The sequence below is a fragment of the Grammomys surdaster genome, unplaced genomic scaffold (assembly GCF_004785775.1).
Source record: "Grammomys surdaster isolate TR1022 unplaced genomic scaffold, NIH_TR_1.0 125861, whole genome shotgun sequence".
NCBI lineage: Eukaryota > Metazoa > Chordata > Mammalia > Rodentia > Muridae > Grammomys > Grammomys surdaster.
Genome location: NW_021620687.1, coordinates 2,442,302 through 2,457,567, shown reverse-complemented (window position 1 = coordinate 2,457,567; position 15,266 = coordinate 2,442,302). Strand labels below are relative to the sequence as shown.

General features: G+C 48.3%; 1 protein-coding gene across 1 annotated transcript in view; it reads right to left on the bottom strand.

Moving 5' to 3' along the window:
- Nfe2l3 (nuclear factor, erythroid 2 like 3) overlaps positions 1-2,485 on the bottom strand; it is a 24,596-nt gene extending 22,111 nt beyond the window's left edge. The window contains exon 1 of the mRNA XM_028790038.1: positions 1,761-2,485. Coding sequence (XP_028645871.1) covers positions 1,761-2,252 — 492 coding nt within the window. The 5' untranslated portion in view covers positions 2,253-2,485. The remainder of the gene's footprint in view (positions 1-1,760) is intronic.
- Positions 2,486-15,266: the final 12,781 nt, after the last annotated feature.

The following is a 15,266-nucleotide window of genomic DNA, read 5'->3' as shown; positions in this document are numbered from 1 at the left end:
TTTTCCTCAACTACAAAGCATTTCCACAGTGGTGCGCTGGCTCCTAAAACTCTAAGGGCTCAGCAACTGATCAGCCTGACTGAAAAACACCAACCCGCACCATGGCTACCATGATCTTGTAGGAGCACATGCAGCCCAGCCAGGGAAGGCACTGCCAAGAGAGGCGCTGGGGTTTGGTAGGACACGGGACCACAGTGGCTTTGTTCTCTCTGCTAAGAAAGTCAGACTCCAGACCTTCCTTGTGAGAACCATTGTCTGACACAGAGCTAAGAAGAGAAAGGGAGGAGGAGCCTGATGCCTGGACTCAGAGCCTGCCCTCCCTCCGCTTACTAGTCAGTTCTGTTACCTTGCACGAGTTTCTTAACCTGTGCTTCAGGTCCCAGGCCATCAGAGCTGCCTCCAAAACCAGCCCACCAGTCTATATAGATATCAACCAGGTAATGGTGTGAAGGAAGTCTTCAGAGAGAAAATCTGTTTCCTTCAATGGCTTGTACACTTAGCAAGCTACATGACATTTGGCTGTGAGAGAGATGTGGTACCCCCTTGTACAAAATCCATCTAGGGTTTCAAAGCCACACTTTGCAGGACCAGAAAAGGTATGGAGGTAGCAGGTACCCTCCTAAAATGAGAGGTGCCTCTCCTCAGGCGACACCCGTCCCTCTTGGAGTTCAGATCTGTAGACTGGAAGAGGGAGTGGCTTCCTGTTAGTTCTAAATCAACAGAGCCTGTCCTTGCTGGCAGTAACCCCCACCCTATTAGTTCCCATCCCGGGGGAGGAGAAAGGGATCAGATCAACCTAAAAATGAATCATTAGCACCTCACGCAATGAGCCCTCCGAGAAAGGGTGGAGGATCTCGTCAAGCAACTGCCTACACAGACGGTGATTTTGAATAGCCGCAAACAAACCAGTTTAGTTCTAAGTTCCATTTTGCATAAGACTGCTTTTCACAAAAACAACCTTCTACAAACACTTGTGGGCAGACGTCAGTTAAACGTCCAGCTCCGGGCCTAAAAGGAAGTTCCCAGGAGACAGGAGCTCTCTAGTTGAGGTCTTTCCTGAGGTTTTAGTCCAAAGATCTCGGGGAACTGTTTGAAAACAAAAAGTTCAGCTGCAGGGGAGCACCGGCAACCTTGCGTGTTAGAGGCAAGAGGATGCATCTTGTATTTAAGGATTTCACTCGTTCCATTAGGAAGTATTCTCAGGCAAGGGGTTGTATGGTTAGATCACAGAGGTACCAAGTACACTGAACACCGAGGCTCCTTATTTCAGGAGCACAACAGCACATCCACAAACAGACTACGGCAATTCAGGGCAAGGACCCTGCCTTCGCTTAGGCGCACGGTTCTTCAGAGAGATGCTCAGTTTCTCAGGGGCCAAGGCCTCCTTCATTTCCTCTACTCCCGCCTGTACAGGTCCCTCCCCATCAAGACATCTTGATGAATTCTGGGTACAGATTAAAGATCCCATACCAAATACCCATTACCAAAATACCCTCCATAGCCATCCAACACAAGAAAGGGCGGTCTCTGCACGCAGTGGATTTCATCCACTTTCCCTAAAAACAAATCCCCACCACTCACCCTCTTCATTCAAAAGGAGGCGGGGCACATTTGTCCCGCAACCTACAACTACCTAGGGTAAGGAGAAAGGAGAGCACGGGTGTGACCCTGCTTAGCCGCCGGGACCCTAGAGATCGGGCCAGTCCTTTCTATCCTGTGGGAGTGTAGCAGTGCCACTTGCTTGAGTGCCTTTAGGTTACCTGGCTCCCGCATCCGCCGGCATCTGGCACCTGCGCCGTCGGTTCTGCCACCTTCTCCTCCTCCTCGGCGGCCAGAGGGCTGCTGTGAGCCGCTCCGGGGTCCCCGCCGCCCGCGGGTGCCGACTGGCCGCCGTCTCCCACGGCCGACGAGGCGGCAGTGCCGAGCAGCCCGTGGGCCCCGTCTGCGTCCCCGGTCGCCACGCTGTGCACTAGCCAGGCGTCCACGCGGGTGCGGGGAAAGAAGGGGACTCCGAGAGCGCGCACTTCGTGCAGCAGCCGGCCTTTGGCAGGGAGCAGAGGGGTGCGTCCCCAGCCTTCCGAGGCCGAGTAGGGGCGAGCGGGGCAGAGTGGCAGCAGCTCTTCCCAAAGTGCGACGGCCGGCGGCGGGAGGTAGAGGTAGAGGTCCAGGTCCACACGGAGCCCCACCAAGCTCAACAGAAGCGTGAGGTGCAGGAGGCCGCCGCCCGCCCACCATGGCTTCGGGAGCTTCATCTCCCACGGTGCGCCTGGGATGCGTGTGTCCACCCGGCACTACAGCCGCCCCGGTGGCACCAGCCGGAAAGACAATGGACCAGGGCGTACAAGGGGCCGTGGCAGCCTCAGCCCAGCCAGGCACAAAGGCGCTCCCTCGGCTGCCCACACAGTGCCTGGCGCGGCCGCGGACCCAGAGAGGCGGAGGAGACACCTCTAACACCCAGCTCTCAGGGCCGGTCCCATTGCCGGGCAACGCCCCACAGTTAAATCCCGCCCTCGTTCAAGCTTCGCCCCGCCCCGAGCCGTACGCACGGCCCCTGGGACACACCCACATCTGTCCTGGGCTCCAGGCCTCTTAATAGGAGGGGGTCTCAAGGCATTTTGGAATGGAAGCAGATTTAAAGCTTCCAGATGCCCCTGGCAGTGATCTAGATCACTCTAGCTGAAAAACTTAGGGGTGGGAGTGGAGGAAAGTTTGAAAAGTTGAGCAGGAGGAGACAGGCTGTGTAAACTAGGGGGAAAGTGGCTGGAGAGGTTCGAGGCACCAAGCACATGTGGGCACATGTGGAGACTACTGGCCAGCACAGAGAGTAAGAGGAGTAGACCCTAAATTCAAATTAAGGATGATCTTGCCTCGGTAAATGTCTGCCACATTCGGCTTTTTATAGACTGATCGTCTTCCTGGTGTACACGCTGTTGGAGATTGCGGAGACTATGAAACGGGACGCTTGAGTGGAGCGGCTTGTAGCTCATTAGGGAGCATGTATGTAAGCCTGTGGAATTCTTAGAAACAAAGATGGCGCTTGAGTTCTAAAACATTTTGATCTAAGTGACTTAAGGTTTGCTGTGAACCGAATAAGAATTTAGATGAGCCATCAGTCATGGCACTCACTTCCAGAACCTTGCACACAGTTGGTGCCCAAAAATGTTTCACTTCCCCTTTGGGTTGGGATGCAGCTCAGTTGGTAGAGAGCCTGTCAAGCAGGCACAAACCCGCGTTTGTTACATTTGCTTAGTGTGTGTGTGTGTGTGTGTGTGTGTCTGTCTGTGTCTATGTGTGTCTGTGTGTGTGTCTGTATGTGTCTCTGTGTGTGTGTGTCTGTGTGTGTCTGTGTGTGTGTCTGTGCGCTTTTTCCTGGTTGAAGACATGATGCAGCATGTATGTGGTGTTCAGAAGACAACTGGCAAGGGTTGGCTTTCTCCTTACCACATATAGCCCCCAGGGATTGAACTTGGGTTACCAGCTTTGGTGGCAAGTGTCTTTACCCAATGAGCCGTACCCATAATCCAAGCCCTGGAGTTGGTTCCCAGCAGCACATAAGCCAGGCGTATGTGGTGATTGATGTCCACCTACAATTCAGCACCTGGGATGAAAAAGCAAAAGGATCAGACACAGGAGTTCCAACTCAGACTAGGTTACCTAATTCTTTGTCTAAGACAGACTAAATAAATAAACTAATTAAATAAAAGAGTAAAGATTACCAGGTGATGGTGGCACACACCTTTAGTCCCAGCACTCAGGAAGCAGAGGCAGACAGATTGATTTTGAGGCCAGTCTGGTCTACAGAGTGACTTCCAGAACAAGCAAGGTTACACAAAGAAACCCTGTCTCGAGCGCTCTTCCTTGGAGGGGCGGGGTTGGGGGGAGGGTAGCTCACCTGGAACTCAGCATTTAGATTAGGCTAACCTTGAATTTAGTGAGATGCAGATCCGTCTGCCTCTGCCACTGGACAGAGCTAGGATTAAAGTGTGTGCTACTACATTTGACAGGAAGCAGATTTTTAAAAAGTCACCTGTATTTATAAAATCCTTAAATCGATGTGTGGCTCCCACTTTCTCCCTGAAGGCTGGTAACTAACAGCCTGAGGGAAGAAAGGGAGGAGAAGCAGAGAACAGGGTTTGGAGGGGGAGGGTGGTGAGTATGGACTGAATGATCTCCAGAGACTGGAGCAGCAGCAGCGAGAGGAGTTTACTTTAGGGGTACGGGTGGAAAGGACTAATTGGGCACGACATCACGCGAACAGAAAGGGCTGACTGGTTATAGTACAGCACCTAACTATCATGCCGTTGGAAGCCAGAGAAGACTTGTGTGCTGAGTTATGCAGCCTTGCAGAGAGCTCTGTACAAAGTCATTTTTCAGAAAAGGCCAGTCACCTGTGTTCAGGGACACTCTCCAGACAAAGACAGGCAGAGACAGGGAAGCCTCGCTGAGAAAGGGAGTCCTCAGTTTTGTGCGGAGCTTAGAAAGCCATGTGGTCATGAGGGACGGCTACCTTAATAGCGAACATCAACATCAGTCCTACTCAACGGGTCTGAAAACTCATACCTGTCTGAAAACTTTCTGATCCAGAGGAAGTAAGTGTGTCCCCTTGGTTTCCTTAGGAGATCAGTTCCTTTTAGAGTACAAAGGTCATCTGGCTTTATAATTCCTAATGCAATGCAAAATTCATGTAAACAGCTGTTCGACTCTATTGTTCATACTCTGAGGATGGAGAAAAAAAAATCTGTACAAGTTTATTGCCGACAATTCTTTCAAATACTTTCACTCCATGGTCTGTTGAAGCAGCAGATTCCAATAGAGAAGTGATGGAATTGAGGGTGATCTCTCTTCTGAGAGCTCTTTTCAGCTCCTCATTCATGTATGAAGTATGTGTGTGTGTGTGTGTGTGTGTGAGTGTGTGCACTCGCGCGTACACACTCCTGCGCACGCATGGTCACTTTATTGTTCTGTGGTGCTCCTGAGGAGGTGTAATGGATAGCATTGCAAATAGCTTATAATATTCATGGGGGTGCGGTGGGGGACGGATCCCCTTTGATCTACAACTCAATATATGTAACCTATTCTTGGAACTAGGTTTTGCTTGGTAGCCCATGATATCTAACTGGGGCACACACGCCCACACACTCCTACTGTGGGTCACTTCATTGAAATGTTCTATATATTTTAGGAAGCTTCTAGAAGAATAGGTTTCCATATGGCTTTTCAAATGGCCTTAGTGTTATACTTTTCCATGTTCCCTCCTTTACTCTCCCATCCACCTCCTGTGTCATCTTGTTATTCTATCTTCCCCTTTATCCTCTTTTAACGCTGCGTGCTATTTCCCCTTCCTTTGAAGATCCCTCCCCCTATTCTTTATGAGGCAGCTAACCTGGGGATATTCTTTTTTTTTTTAAGATTTATTTATTTATTATTTATGAATACACTGTAGCTGTCTTCAGACACACCAGAAGAGGGCATCAGATCTCATTACAGATGGTTGTGAGCCACCATGTGGTTGCTGGGATTTGAACTCAGGACCTCTGGAAGTGCAGTCAGTGCTCTTAACCACTGAGCCATCTCTCCAGCCCCCACCTGGGGATATTCTAAATGAAACACACATATTTAAAGCTTAAAAACTAACATTTACATATAAGAGAGAACATGTGGTGTTTGTGTTGTGGGGTCTGGATCCACTCACACAGGATGGTTGTTTCTAGACCATTTACCTGAAAATTTAATTTTTCACAACTGCATAATATTCCAGTATATAGATGCACTACATTTTCATTATCCATTCATCAGTTTATGGAGATCTAGGCCATTTCCAATTCCTGGCTGTTATGAATAAAGCCTCAATGGATATGAATGAGCCCTTTGGGTATATGCTTGTCTTAGTTACCCTTCTATTGTTGTGAAGAGATACTATGATCAAGGTAACTTATAAAAGAAAGCATTTATGTCTTTGAAAATGGAGAAATTGGGCTGGTGGCCAATTAGAAGTTTCACCTTAACGACTAGCTAGCATTCATAATAAGTACTGGATGTCTTAGTCACGGTTTTACAGCCATGAACAGACACCGTGACCGAGGCAACTCTTACAAGAGAAAACATTTAATTAGAGGCTTGCTTATAGTTTCAGAGGTTTAGGGAGGTTTGTCATCATGTCAGGGAGCATGGCAGCGTGTAGGCATGGGGACTTGTTTATAGTTTCAGATGGTGAGTCCACAACCCAAATTGCCGGAATGTGGGAGCAGAGAGGCAGATATAGCGCTGGAGCAGTGGCTAAGAGCTTATATTCTAATCTGCAGGTTGGAGGTAGAATGCAGGACTGGGCCTGGCATGGGCTTTTGTAACTTCAGAGCTCACCCCCAGTGACACACCTTCTCCAATAAGGCTATACCTTGTAATCCTTCCCAAAGGTGGTGGTGCACGCCTTTAATCCCAGCACTTGGGAGGCAGAAGCAGGCGGATTTCTGAGTTCAAGGCCAGCCTGGTCTACAGAGTGAGTTCCAGGACAGCCAGGGCTATACAGAGAAACCCTGTCTCGAAAAACCAAAACATTTCTATATTGCATATGGCTTCTGGATCCAGAACCGAATCTAAGATAACACACCTTTCAAGGTATGACATTTGGGGGATAGTTTTCTCGTTTTCTCTACAGCCATAGATATTCAGTGTACTCTGTTAGAAGGAAGGCAGAACAGAAGAGGAACAGTGATGTCATACAGTGAGTGATAACTTTGATGAATAATTTATAGCTATGATGTAACATGACATCAGTGCATTCTGTTCCCTAGATGCAATTATCTGGCTTAATCCTGTAAGAGCAAAATGATTTCTTGGGTTGAAAGCTCTTCATCACTGAAGCGTAGGCTACTCTAGCTGACTGGAAGCGACGCTCTATTGATGGGGATAAGGAGAGGGCCCCAGTGACGATCCTAGATGTCAGCCCCAGTGCCGGAGGACTCCCACAGTGATTTGAGCTCTGTTGCAGCAGCTGGGACTGGAAAGACTCTGACTTCACCTCGCTGGGTTGCCGTTTGATAGCTCAATATCTGAGTGTGGGCAGATAGCCCACTATCCGAGGACAGGCAGAGACTGGGCTTCTGTCAACAGCAGAAAACAAGCTCTGATTCCCAAGCATGATAGGAGGGGCTTTCTCCTTCCACTTTGCCCACTTCTACTTGGACTTTGGGCGGGGGCGAGGACCCAGCGCTAGCAGAAGGATTTGAAGAGCAGTCTAGTTCCCTTTCCTGATTGGTCCCATTTTACACCCCAATGAGTATGCAAAGAGTCCCACCCAATCACAGCACACTGGTCTCTACAGAGCAGGACACGTGTTTACTGGAGGAGGAAGACTCTTGATCAGAACCGAGCTCCCAGCTGACTCCTGGCTGTGGCAGGGGCCTAACCCCCAGGGTCTTCTTTGGAGAAGGAAGATTGCTTCGTGGACTCACAGGGAAACTTTCCTCAGTTCCTATTGTTTCTGCTCTAAGAGACATTGCGCCTGCTTCCCATGCAACGAACTTGCTCCTGCCTTAGAGAACACTGCTCCTGTTTGAGGACCCTCCATATCTGCCTCAGTCTTACAAACCCGCTGCTTCAGCTGCAAACAGAGGGACTTGTCCGGGGCTCTGGCAGAGGAGGGAGGCCCTGTGGGTGGCCCTCTCTATGGGGTCTGGCTCTGCACAGACGGCTCCAGATCAGCATCTTAGTACTCTTTTAAAATTTAAACCTATGACCCTTGTCAAAAACCTCTCAGAACCTGGAAGCTGCCGGGGGCATCTTGCTGCTGACAAGGATCTCGGAGCCTCTACTCTCCCACTCAAGACTCTACTTTCCCATTTGAATTGTTTGGGGGGGGGGGGGGGCCCAATCCCCGTGGCAAATTAAATTCCCCTTGTTTTCCTTTCACATTCACTTTCTGTCCACTCCAGTCCTGGAGGCCAAGGTGAGATCGCCTCTCTCACTGTGCTAATTTCTTGCAACCATCTAAATAGGACACTTTTTTTTCTCACCTGATGTTCCTGACAATGAAGTAGGTGGTATTTCCACACAAAATTAATATCCAGTACCTTCGGGGACGCCAACTGAGTACTTTACAAGCCAACTCAATGTTTTTATTCACACTTCACAGGTTAAAAGCCAGTCAGACAAGATTGCCCTCACTTCAGATGCCAGTTTTCAGTCCATACTCCCCAAACTCCCAACTGATGAGTCAAAATTGGGGATTCCCCTTGATTTGGTTGTCGGGTACCATTTCCTATCCCCAGACTTTTCCCTTATTCTACTTTGAGAAAGGAGTGGGCAGACAGCAAAGAGTAGAGCTTTAAACACGATAGAACAAAGAGATTTAACAGAACAGGGTGGAACTCAGTGGCAGCAGGATGTGTTCAGGCTAGGAGCCAGAACACCTCTGAGAAGGATGACAGTTCAGAAGCTGTTGGTGAAATGTGAGGTGCCGGCTGAGAGCTATTCCTCACAGTCAAGTTTGCAGCTCACCCTCGGTGCCAGCGCTAGCGGCAGCGGCAAGCAGCAGCAGCACTAACAAACCTTGGAGGCTGGAGACAGAGGTCTCTGGGGCAGCAGGCCTTGGGAGCTGGCAGTTGCTGAGGGACAAATTCTCTTTGCTTTGAGCAGCTGGTCAAGTTCTGGAAGCTCAGGGCAGAAGCCTCAGGTGCAGGGAACTTTGAAGTGTTGAGACTGTACGAAAAAAAAATAGGTGGAGTTTCAAAACTGAATTAAGCGCATTTTGCATTATGATGTGGCCGAAAGCCTATGGGGTCAGGTAGTGGAATGTGGTTGTTTGAATGAGAATGGATCCCATAGGTTCATATGTTTAAGTGCTTGGTCCCCAGTTGATAGAACTGGGAGAGATTAGGAGGCGTGGCCATATTGGAGGTGTGCCACTGCAGGGCTTCCGGGTTTCAAAAGTTCACATCATTCTTAGTTAGCTTTCTCTGTGTTTCCAACTTGGGGATCAAGATTTAAGCTCTTAGCTGTTCATATCACCATGCTTTTGTTCAGTCGTCATGGACTCTATACGCAATGTCAGCCTCAATTTAAACACTTTACTTTGTAAGTTGCCTTTGTCAAGTGTCTTATCATAGCAATATAAAAACAATTAAAGACAGGCTCTAATGAACAGCACGGCACAATAGTGTAGTTTAATTTTGAGTGTTCACATAGATACATTTGGGGGAGATACTCACATATACCCCCAACATACAAGTACGCTGTTACTAGTTGTGATGATGAATTTATTAATTATGTTAACTGGTAACCATTTCACAGCGTGGGAGTGGTCTCCTGAATAAAGTCTGGGTTGCTGTGGGTTTCCCATGGGCAGGGGGTAGGGGGGACACCCCAGGAGCAAGGCATGGTGGGAGACTGCTGTCCTGGAAGCTCAGCTGTTGGCACAGAGGAGGCCCCTGCTTGTTTCCTGGTGGTGCTGACAAATGGAAGGGATCTCTGCTTTGAGGGTGTCTTGTCTGGGAGATCCCTCAGAGAGATCAATTCTTGTCCCTCGCTGCTCATCTGCCAAAGGGACCTCACAAAGGTCACCTCGAGCCACCTTCTTTCAGAGAACTTAGTTAAATGCTACCTGAGGCCATGTTCAGAAATAGAAAATGACATTTATTTCCTCCTGGCTGTAGATTACATGTTTGGTGTTCATCACAGACACTACATAGAAAGAAATAAAAAGTTTCCATCACCTAGAAATCTACCAACCCAGCCAGCTTTCTCCTAGGTAAGATTTACATGTTTCTATAGTTATTAGTTTCTAAAACTAACTTTTATAATAATTAGCCCAGGATGGTCTTGGATTTAACAATTTTGTTTTGCTTATTTATTTGTATTTTATGTGCACAGGAGTTTCACTTGTATGTGTGTGTGTGTATGTGCACTGTGTGCATGCCTCACGCCCATAGAGGCAGTAGGGCATTGGATCTCCTTAGACTGTAGTTATAGACAGTTGTGAGCCATCATATGGTCGCTAGGTCTCGAACCTGGGTCCTCTCGAAGAGCAGCCAGTGCTCCTAACCACCGAGTCATTTCTCCAACCCAACTATTCTGTTTTGCAAGGGTTGAAGTTATAGCATATTCTACCATGTCTAGCTTTGAATTATATCCTTTTTCTAAAAGCATGATAATTTTGTTTTGTAGCATGGTTTAATTACAGCTTATTTATTTAATGTGTGTGTGTGTGTGCATATGCATGTGGGTATGTGAGAGTATGGGTGTAGTGACTGTGTGGAGATCAGAGTACACCATGGGGGGGTTCTCTCCTCCTAATGTGTGGCTTCTGAGGCTTCAGCTCAGGCCGTCAGTGCTGCTGACAAGTGCCTTTACCCGCTGAATGGTTTCAATGTCTCAGTTTCCTTTTGATGATTACCTAAAGACAAAAACATAGAACATAAAAATAACAACAATCTTTATATCAGTGTCAGGAACTCCCTTCTTCCTGCCATGATTTCAGTCATGCTGCCTCCAAAGTTAACAAATGTGCTGCTTCTTCCTCCTCGCCAGGGAAACTCACTTCTTGTGAGTTGTGACTTGAAGTGGTTCTTGTAAAACCTATCGTTCTAGGTTCCCTCCCTGTTAGAGTCCATGACAGTCCCTTGGAGTCACCAGCAGCACTTCCTGAAAAGATTTTTGGCGTGCAGCTTAGACAGATAACGCCAGACCAAATGGTTCCACAAAGGTGGGTTTATTGAGAGAGAGAGGGAGAGAGAGAGAGAGAGAGAGAGAGAGAGAGAGAGAGAGAGAGAGGAGAGAGAGAGAGGTAGAGGAGTAGAGGCCAGCCATGACCCATGACCACGTGGAGAGGGGGGAAGGGAAAGGGGAAGGGGCAGAAGGGACAGAGAACCTGATGGCAGGGATCAATGGAGCAAGAGTGAGAGGAGGGGGCAGGCAGCCCCTTTTATAGTGGGCAGGCCTACCTGGCTGTTGCCAGGTAACTGTGGGGAGGAGCATACCTGGCTGTTGCCAGATAACTGTGGAGGTGGAGTTTAGACAGAATACTAACACTTCCTTTGATGTAACAATGCCCAGTGTGCCCCCAAGTCCCGAGAAAGGGTCTTAGCCTCCTGGATTTCTCTTGAGAAAGCTCAGATTTTTTAGAAAAGTACCATGAAGTGTAACTGGAAAGGTCATCTTGGGCAGGAGCGATGGGTCGCCAAGCTTGGATACAGATTTCTGGGACCAGGGCTTTGTCAGCCAGCTTGCCACTCTGTGGGATGTTTGCCACTTAGAATCTCCAGTCTGTCTGCGTGTCATCTAGCTAGTCCCTGAAAAGTGACAAATCTTGGTACCTCAAATTCTGTGGAGTCTGACTCTCCGATATTCTGGGACTCCAACACCTCTCAGCCATGTTCTTCCAGATTCACGTCACATGGGCACTGCTGCTGCTACTGCTGCCGCCCTTTAGCCCTGTTTAATCTCACTGTTCCCTAGGTTGGAGCAGCCATCCCAGACTCAGTGAAAGGCCCAGGCCAGGCGCTCCAGCTGCTGCTGCACCAGACTGGAATGGGCTAGCAGAGCAGCCATAGCTCCTCTCCCAGCAACGCATTCGGTTCCCTGCAGGTATTTTGTCCAGTTTAACTAACTAGATACAGTGAGTCTAGAAGGACCTTGGTCACCACGTAAACATATCAACCCTCCCTTACAGGTACGCAGGGAGCTTTATTTGATAGCTTTTTTGGTTTGAGCCAAATTAATTATTTCAGTGAATACTTGATGAGCACCTACTGCATGTTAGAGATTGTTCTGAAAACGTTAGTCGGCTATGAATAAAACAAAGCCTTGGGTCTGAGGAGTTTGTAATTCATTTGGCGGAGACAGTCGATAAAGAAACAATTTGTTGGTAAGAAGAAAAATCAAGCAGGGATAATGGATGAAGAGGAGGAGAAGGGTGTATGGATATGATCGCGCATGCAAGCAGGCGGGCAGGCAGGCAGGTAGGTGGGCGGGTGGGCCGGCAGGCAGGTATGTAGAGAACATCTGGTTTCGAGAAAGGAGAAAGCCTCTAAGCTGCCTGAAGGAAAGAGATGAACTGGTACAAGCCAACATGCAGAGCCATCTATGGTGTCATTAAATTGTGGCCTTATAGGGCGAACCAGTGATACTCATGTGGTGTGCTGTAGGACAAAGGCCAGAACTTTAGGCAGGCCAGGAGCTGAGCTGCATAAACACAGGGAGAAGGGAGAGGGCGAGGGAGAGGGCTCCAGGCTGGACCCAGCTGGCCAGGGACACAGAGAAGCAGAGCTGGATTATGTCCTCCCACAGACAGAGAAATTTGGGAACAGAGGGGTTTGTGACTGTGGTGGCTATTCTGTTTGTTTGTTTGTTTGTTTGTTTTCAAGACAGGGTCTCTCTGTATATCCCTGGCTGTCCTGAAACTCACTCTGTAGACCAGGCTGGCCTTGAACTCAGAAATCCTCCTGCCTCTGCCTCCCAAGTGCTGGGATTAAAGGCAGGTACCACCACTGCCCGGCTGTGGTGGCTATTCTTGGGTGCCAACTTGACACACTTGGCAAGATCGAGCCTCAGCTGATGAATTGCCTCCATTAGCTTGGTCAGTGGGCATGTCTGTGGGGTATTTCCCCGATTGCTGACTGATGTCAGCATAGCCTGGGCTTCATAAGAAAGGTAGATGAATGTGAGGCTGGGGGCAGCCAGCATACAGTGTCCCTCTATGGTCTCTGCCTTGGCTTTCCTCATTGACTGTAACCTCAGATGAAATAAACCTGTTCCTCCCTGACCCCTGACCCTGCTTCCTAGACTAACCTGCTAGGCCTAGGTCAGAATTGGCTACTGCTCTCCACCTCCTGACTTCCTCTTCTGGTTGCTGCTGTGGGTGTGGCATCTATATCTCTTTAGACCAGTGACACAAGTTTTGACTGCGCTTAGTTAAGTTATAGCAATTTCCGATCACCCACTTGTTCTTTCTTTTTCTGCTCTGCATAAGAAAAGACTGAGTTCTTTCTGGAAGGAAAGGACACCCACTCCAGGATCAACGAACACACACACCTTTCCCTTTTCTTTACATCGCTGTGAAAGTTGGCTGGCGAGTACCCAAGTGAGTTGAACCAAGTTGTCTAGAGGTCCTAAGGTCAGAGGCCTAGGTGCTGGCTGACTGCCTGGTCCCTCAGCACCTAGGGGCCCTGAGGCATTACCATTCCCTTTTCAGGGGAGAAAACTGTCCTTCTGTTCTAGCCCCTCCTCAGCTGTCCAGAGCAGTTCCCCCTCCCATGATTTGGAGCTCTAGATGTCTTTATTATGTATTTGTCTAATGCCAGGCCAAGAGATAGCACTCGTGTGTGTGTGTGTGTGTGTGTGTGTATGCACACAGGTGCACATCCAGGTTTGTGTATATTTGTGTGTTGGTGCCTACATATGTCTGAACTGAGGTCACAGGTCAACTTCAGATGTTATTCCTGCCCACAGCTGAAGTATTCAGATGTGTGCCCTGTGCAGGTACCTCGTTTCTGTATTTGATCTGACTCAGAAGAGAAGCACTGAACTGGACTCAATTGGATACCCCTGCTGGCAGCAAAAGTGAAACATGGGAAAAGTTGATTGTTGGCTCATGGTTAGAGGTTCCTGACATATCAAGGCAGGTCCCCAGTGGTCTATTCCTTCCAACTAGGTCCCATCTCCTAATAGTCTTCAGCTGTGGTCTCATCTGTGGCTTGCTGTGCTTGGCAGTCACGTGATCTATTCACATCTCAATAGTGCTACTGGCTGGGGTGAAGCCTTCAACACATGAGCTTCTCGGGATGGGGGATGGGGGGTGGGGGGTGGAGGATGAGGGATGGGGGATGGGGGGTGGGGGGCCTACTTTATATCTAAACTACATAGACACCATCTCGAGGACATCAGGGTAGGGAAAGGATGGCTGTCATCAGGAATTTCTGAAGCTTTCCCTCTGTAGCACACATTTCAGCTGACGACTGCCTTCCACAGGGTTGCTTTGAAATGTCGGCATACATCCAACCTTCCAAATTTGCCAATTTAAATCTCACTCTTGTACTCCGAGTCTCATGATTGCTGAGAAAAATGTTTGAGTTAGTGTAGTTGGCTTTTCTACTTTGTGGTTCTTTTTTCTTCCACCCTTTCAATCCCCATAATACTAGATAGGAGAGAAAACAGGATAGAGAGGAAGAGATACCTGAATAAAGCAGGGGTCAGGAAGGAGGTGTTGTTATCGTTAGACTACTTCCTGTTGATTAGGGGCATTGAGTTCCTTAGGGCAAGTTTGATCTTCACAGTCAGGATAGCTAATTTCTTCTTATTGTTTCTTCTTTGTGCACGATTACTTAACCCCCTACCCGAGGCCCTAGCATTTATATACCCTCTGAAAAGTCCCAGAATTCCAAATGCCCCACAATCTCAGAAACTATCTGCAGCTGGCAACATCACACCCCTGCTAGAGCATGAGGCAAATCACAGTCAGCTGCTGTGGACAGTCTGGAGCATCCCATATCCCATACCTGGGATTAAAGAGAAAGCATATCCTTATAATATTTCTGTGTTTTTTAAAGAAACCAAAATTCCAAAATCCTCACTACAAGTTAGTGTACTGGCTGGTATTGTATCAACTTGACACACACTAGGGTCATCAGAGAGGAGGGAGCCTCAGTTAAGGAAATGCCTTCAAGAGATCCAGCTGTAAGGCAAAATTTTCTCAATTAGTGATCAAGGGTGGGAGGGCCCATTGTGGGTAGTGCCATCCCTGGGCTGGTAGTCTTGGGTTCTATAAGAAAGCAAGCTGAGAAAACCAGGGGAAGCAAGCCAGTAAGCAGCATCCCTCCATGGGCTTCTGCTTCAGCTTCTGCCTCCAAGTTCCTGCCCTGTTCGAGTTCCAGTCCTGACTTCCTTTGGTGATGAACAGTAACGTGGATGTGTAAGCTGAATAAACCCTTTCCTCCCCAACTTGCTTTTTGGTCATGGTGTTTCATTGCACCAATAGAAATGGTATCTAAGACAGTTAGTCACATGACTATATACAATTTTCATTTCAAACTCAATTCATGGGATCAGCAGATTTGGGCACTGTGGAACAGCTAGGGACATCAAATATTGTATCATTCTTGGGGTTCAAGAGGTAGTCCTTGTTGATCATTCATTCAATGAGCTTAAAGTGCCATGTGATTAGCGTGTCACTTTAAAGATTTTGGTATTGTTTTTGTTGTTGTTGTGTGTGTAGGGGGCAGGTTGGAAGACAACTTTCTGAAGTTGGTTTTCTCCCTCCACTATGGGTTTGGGGA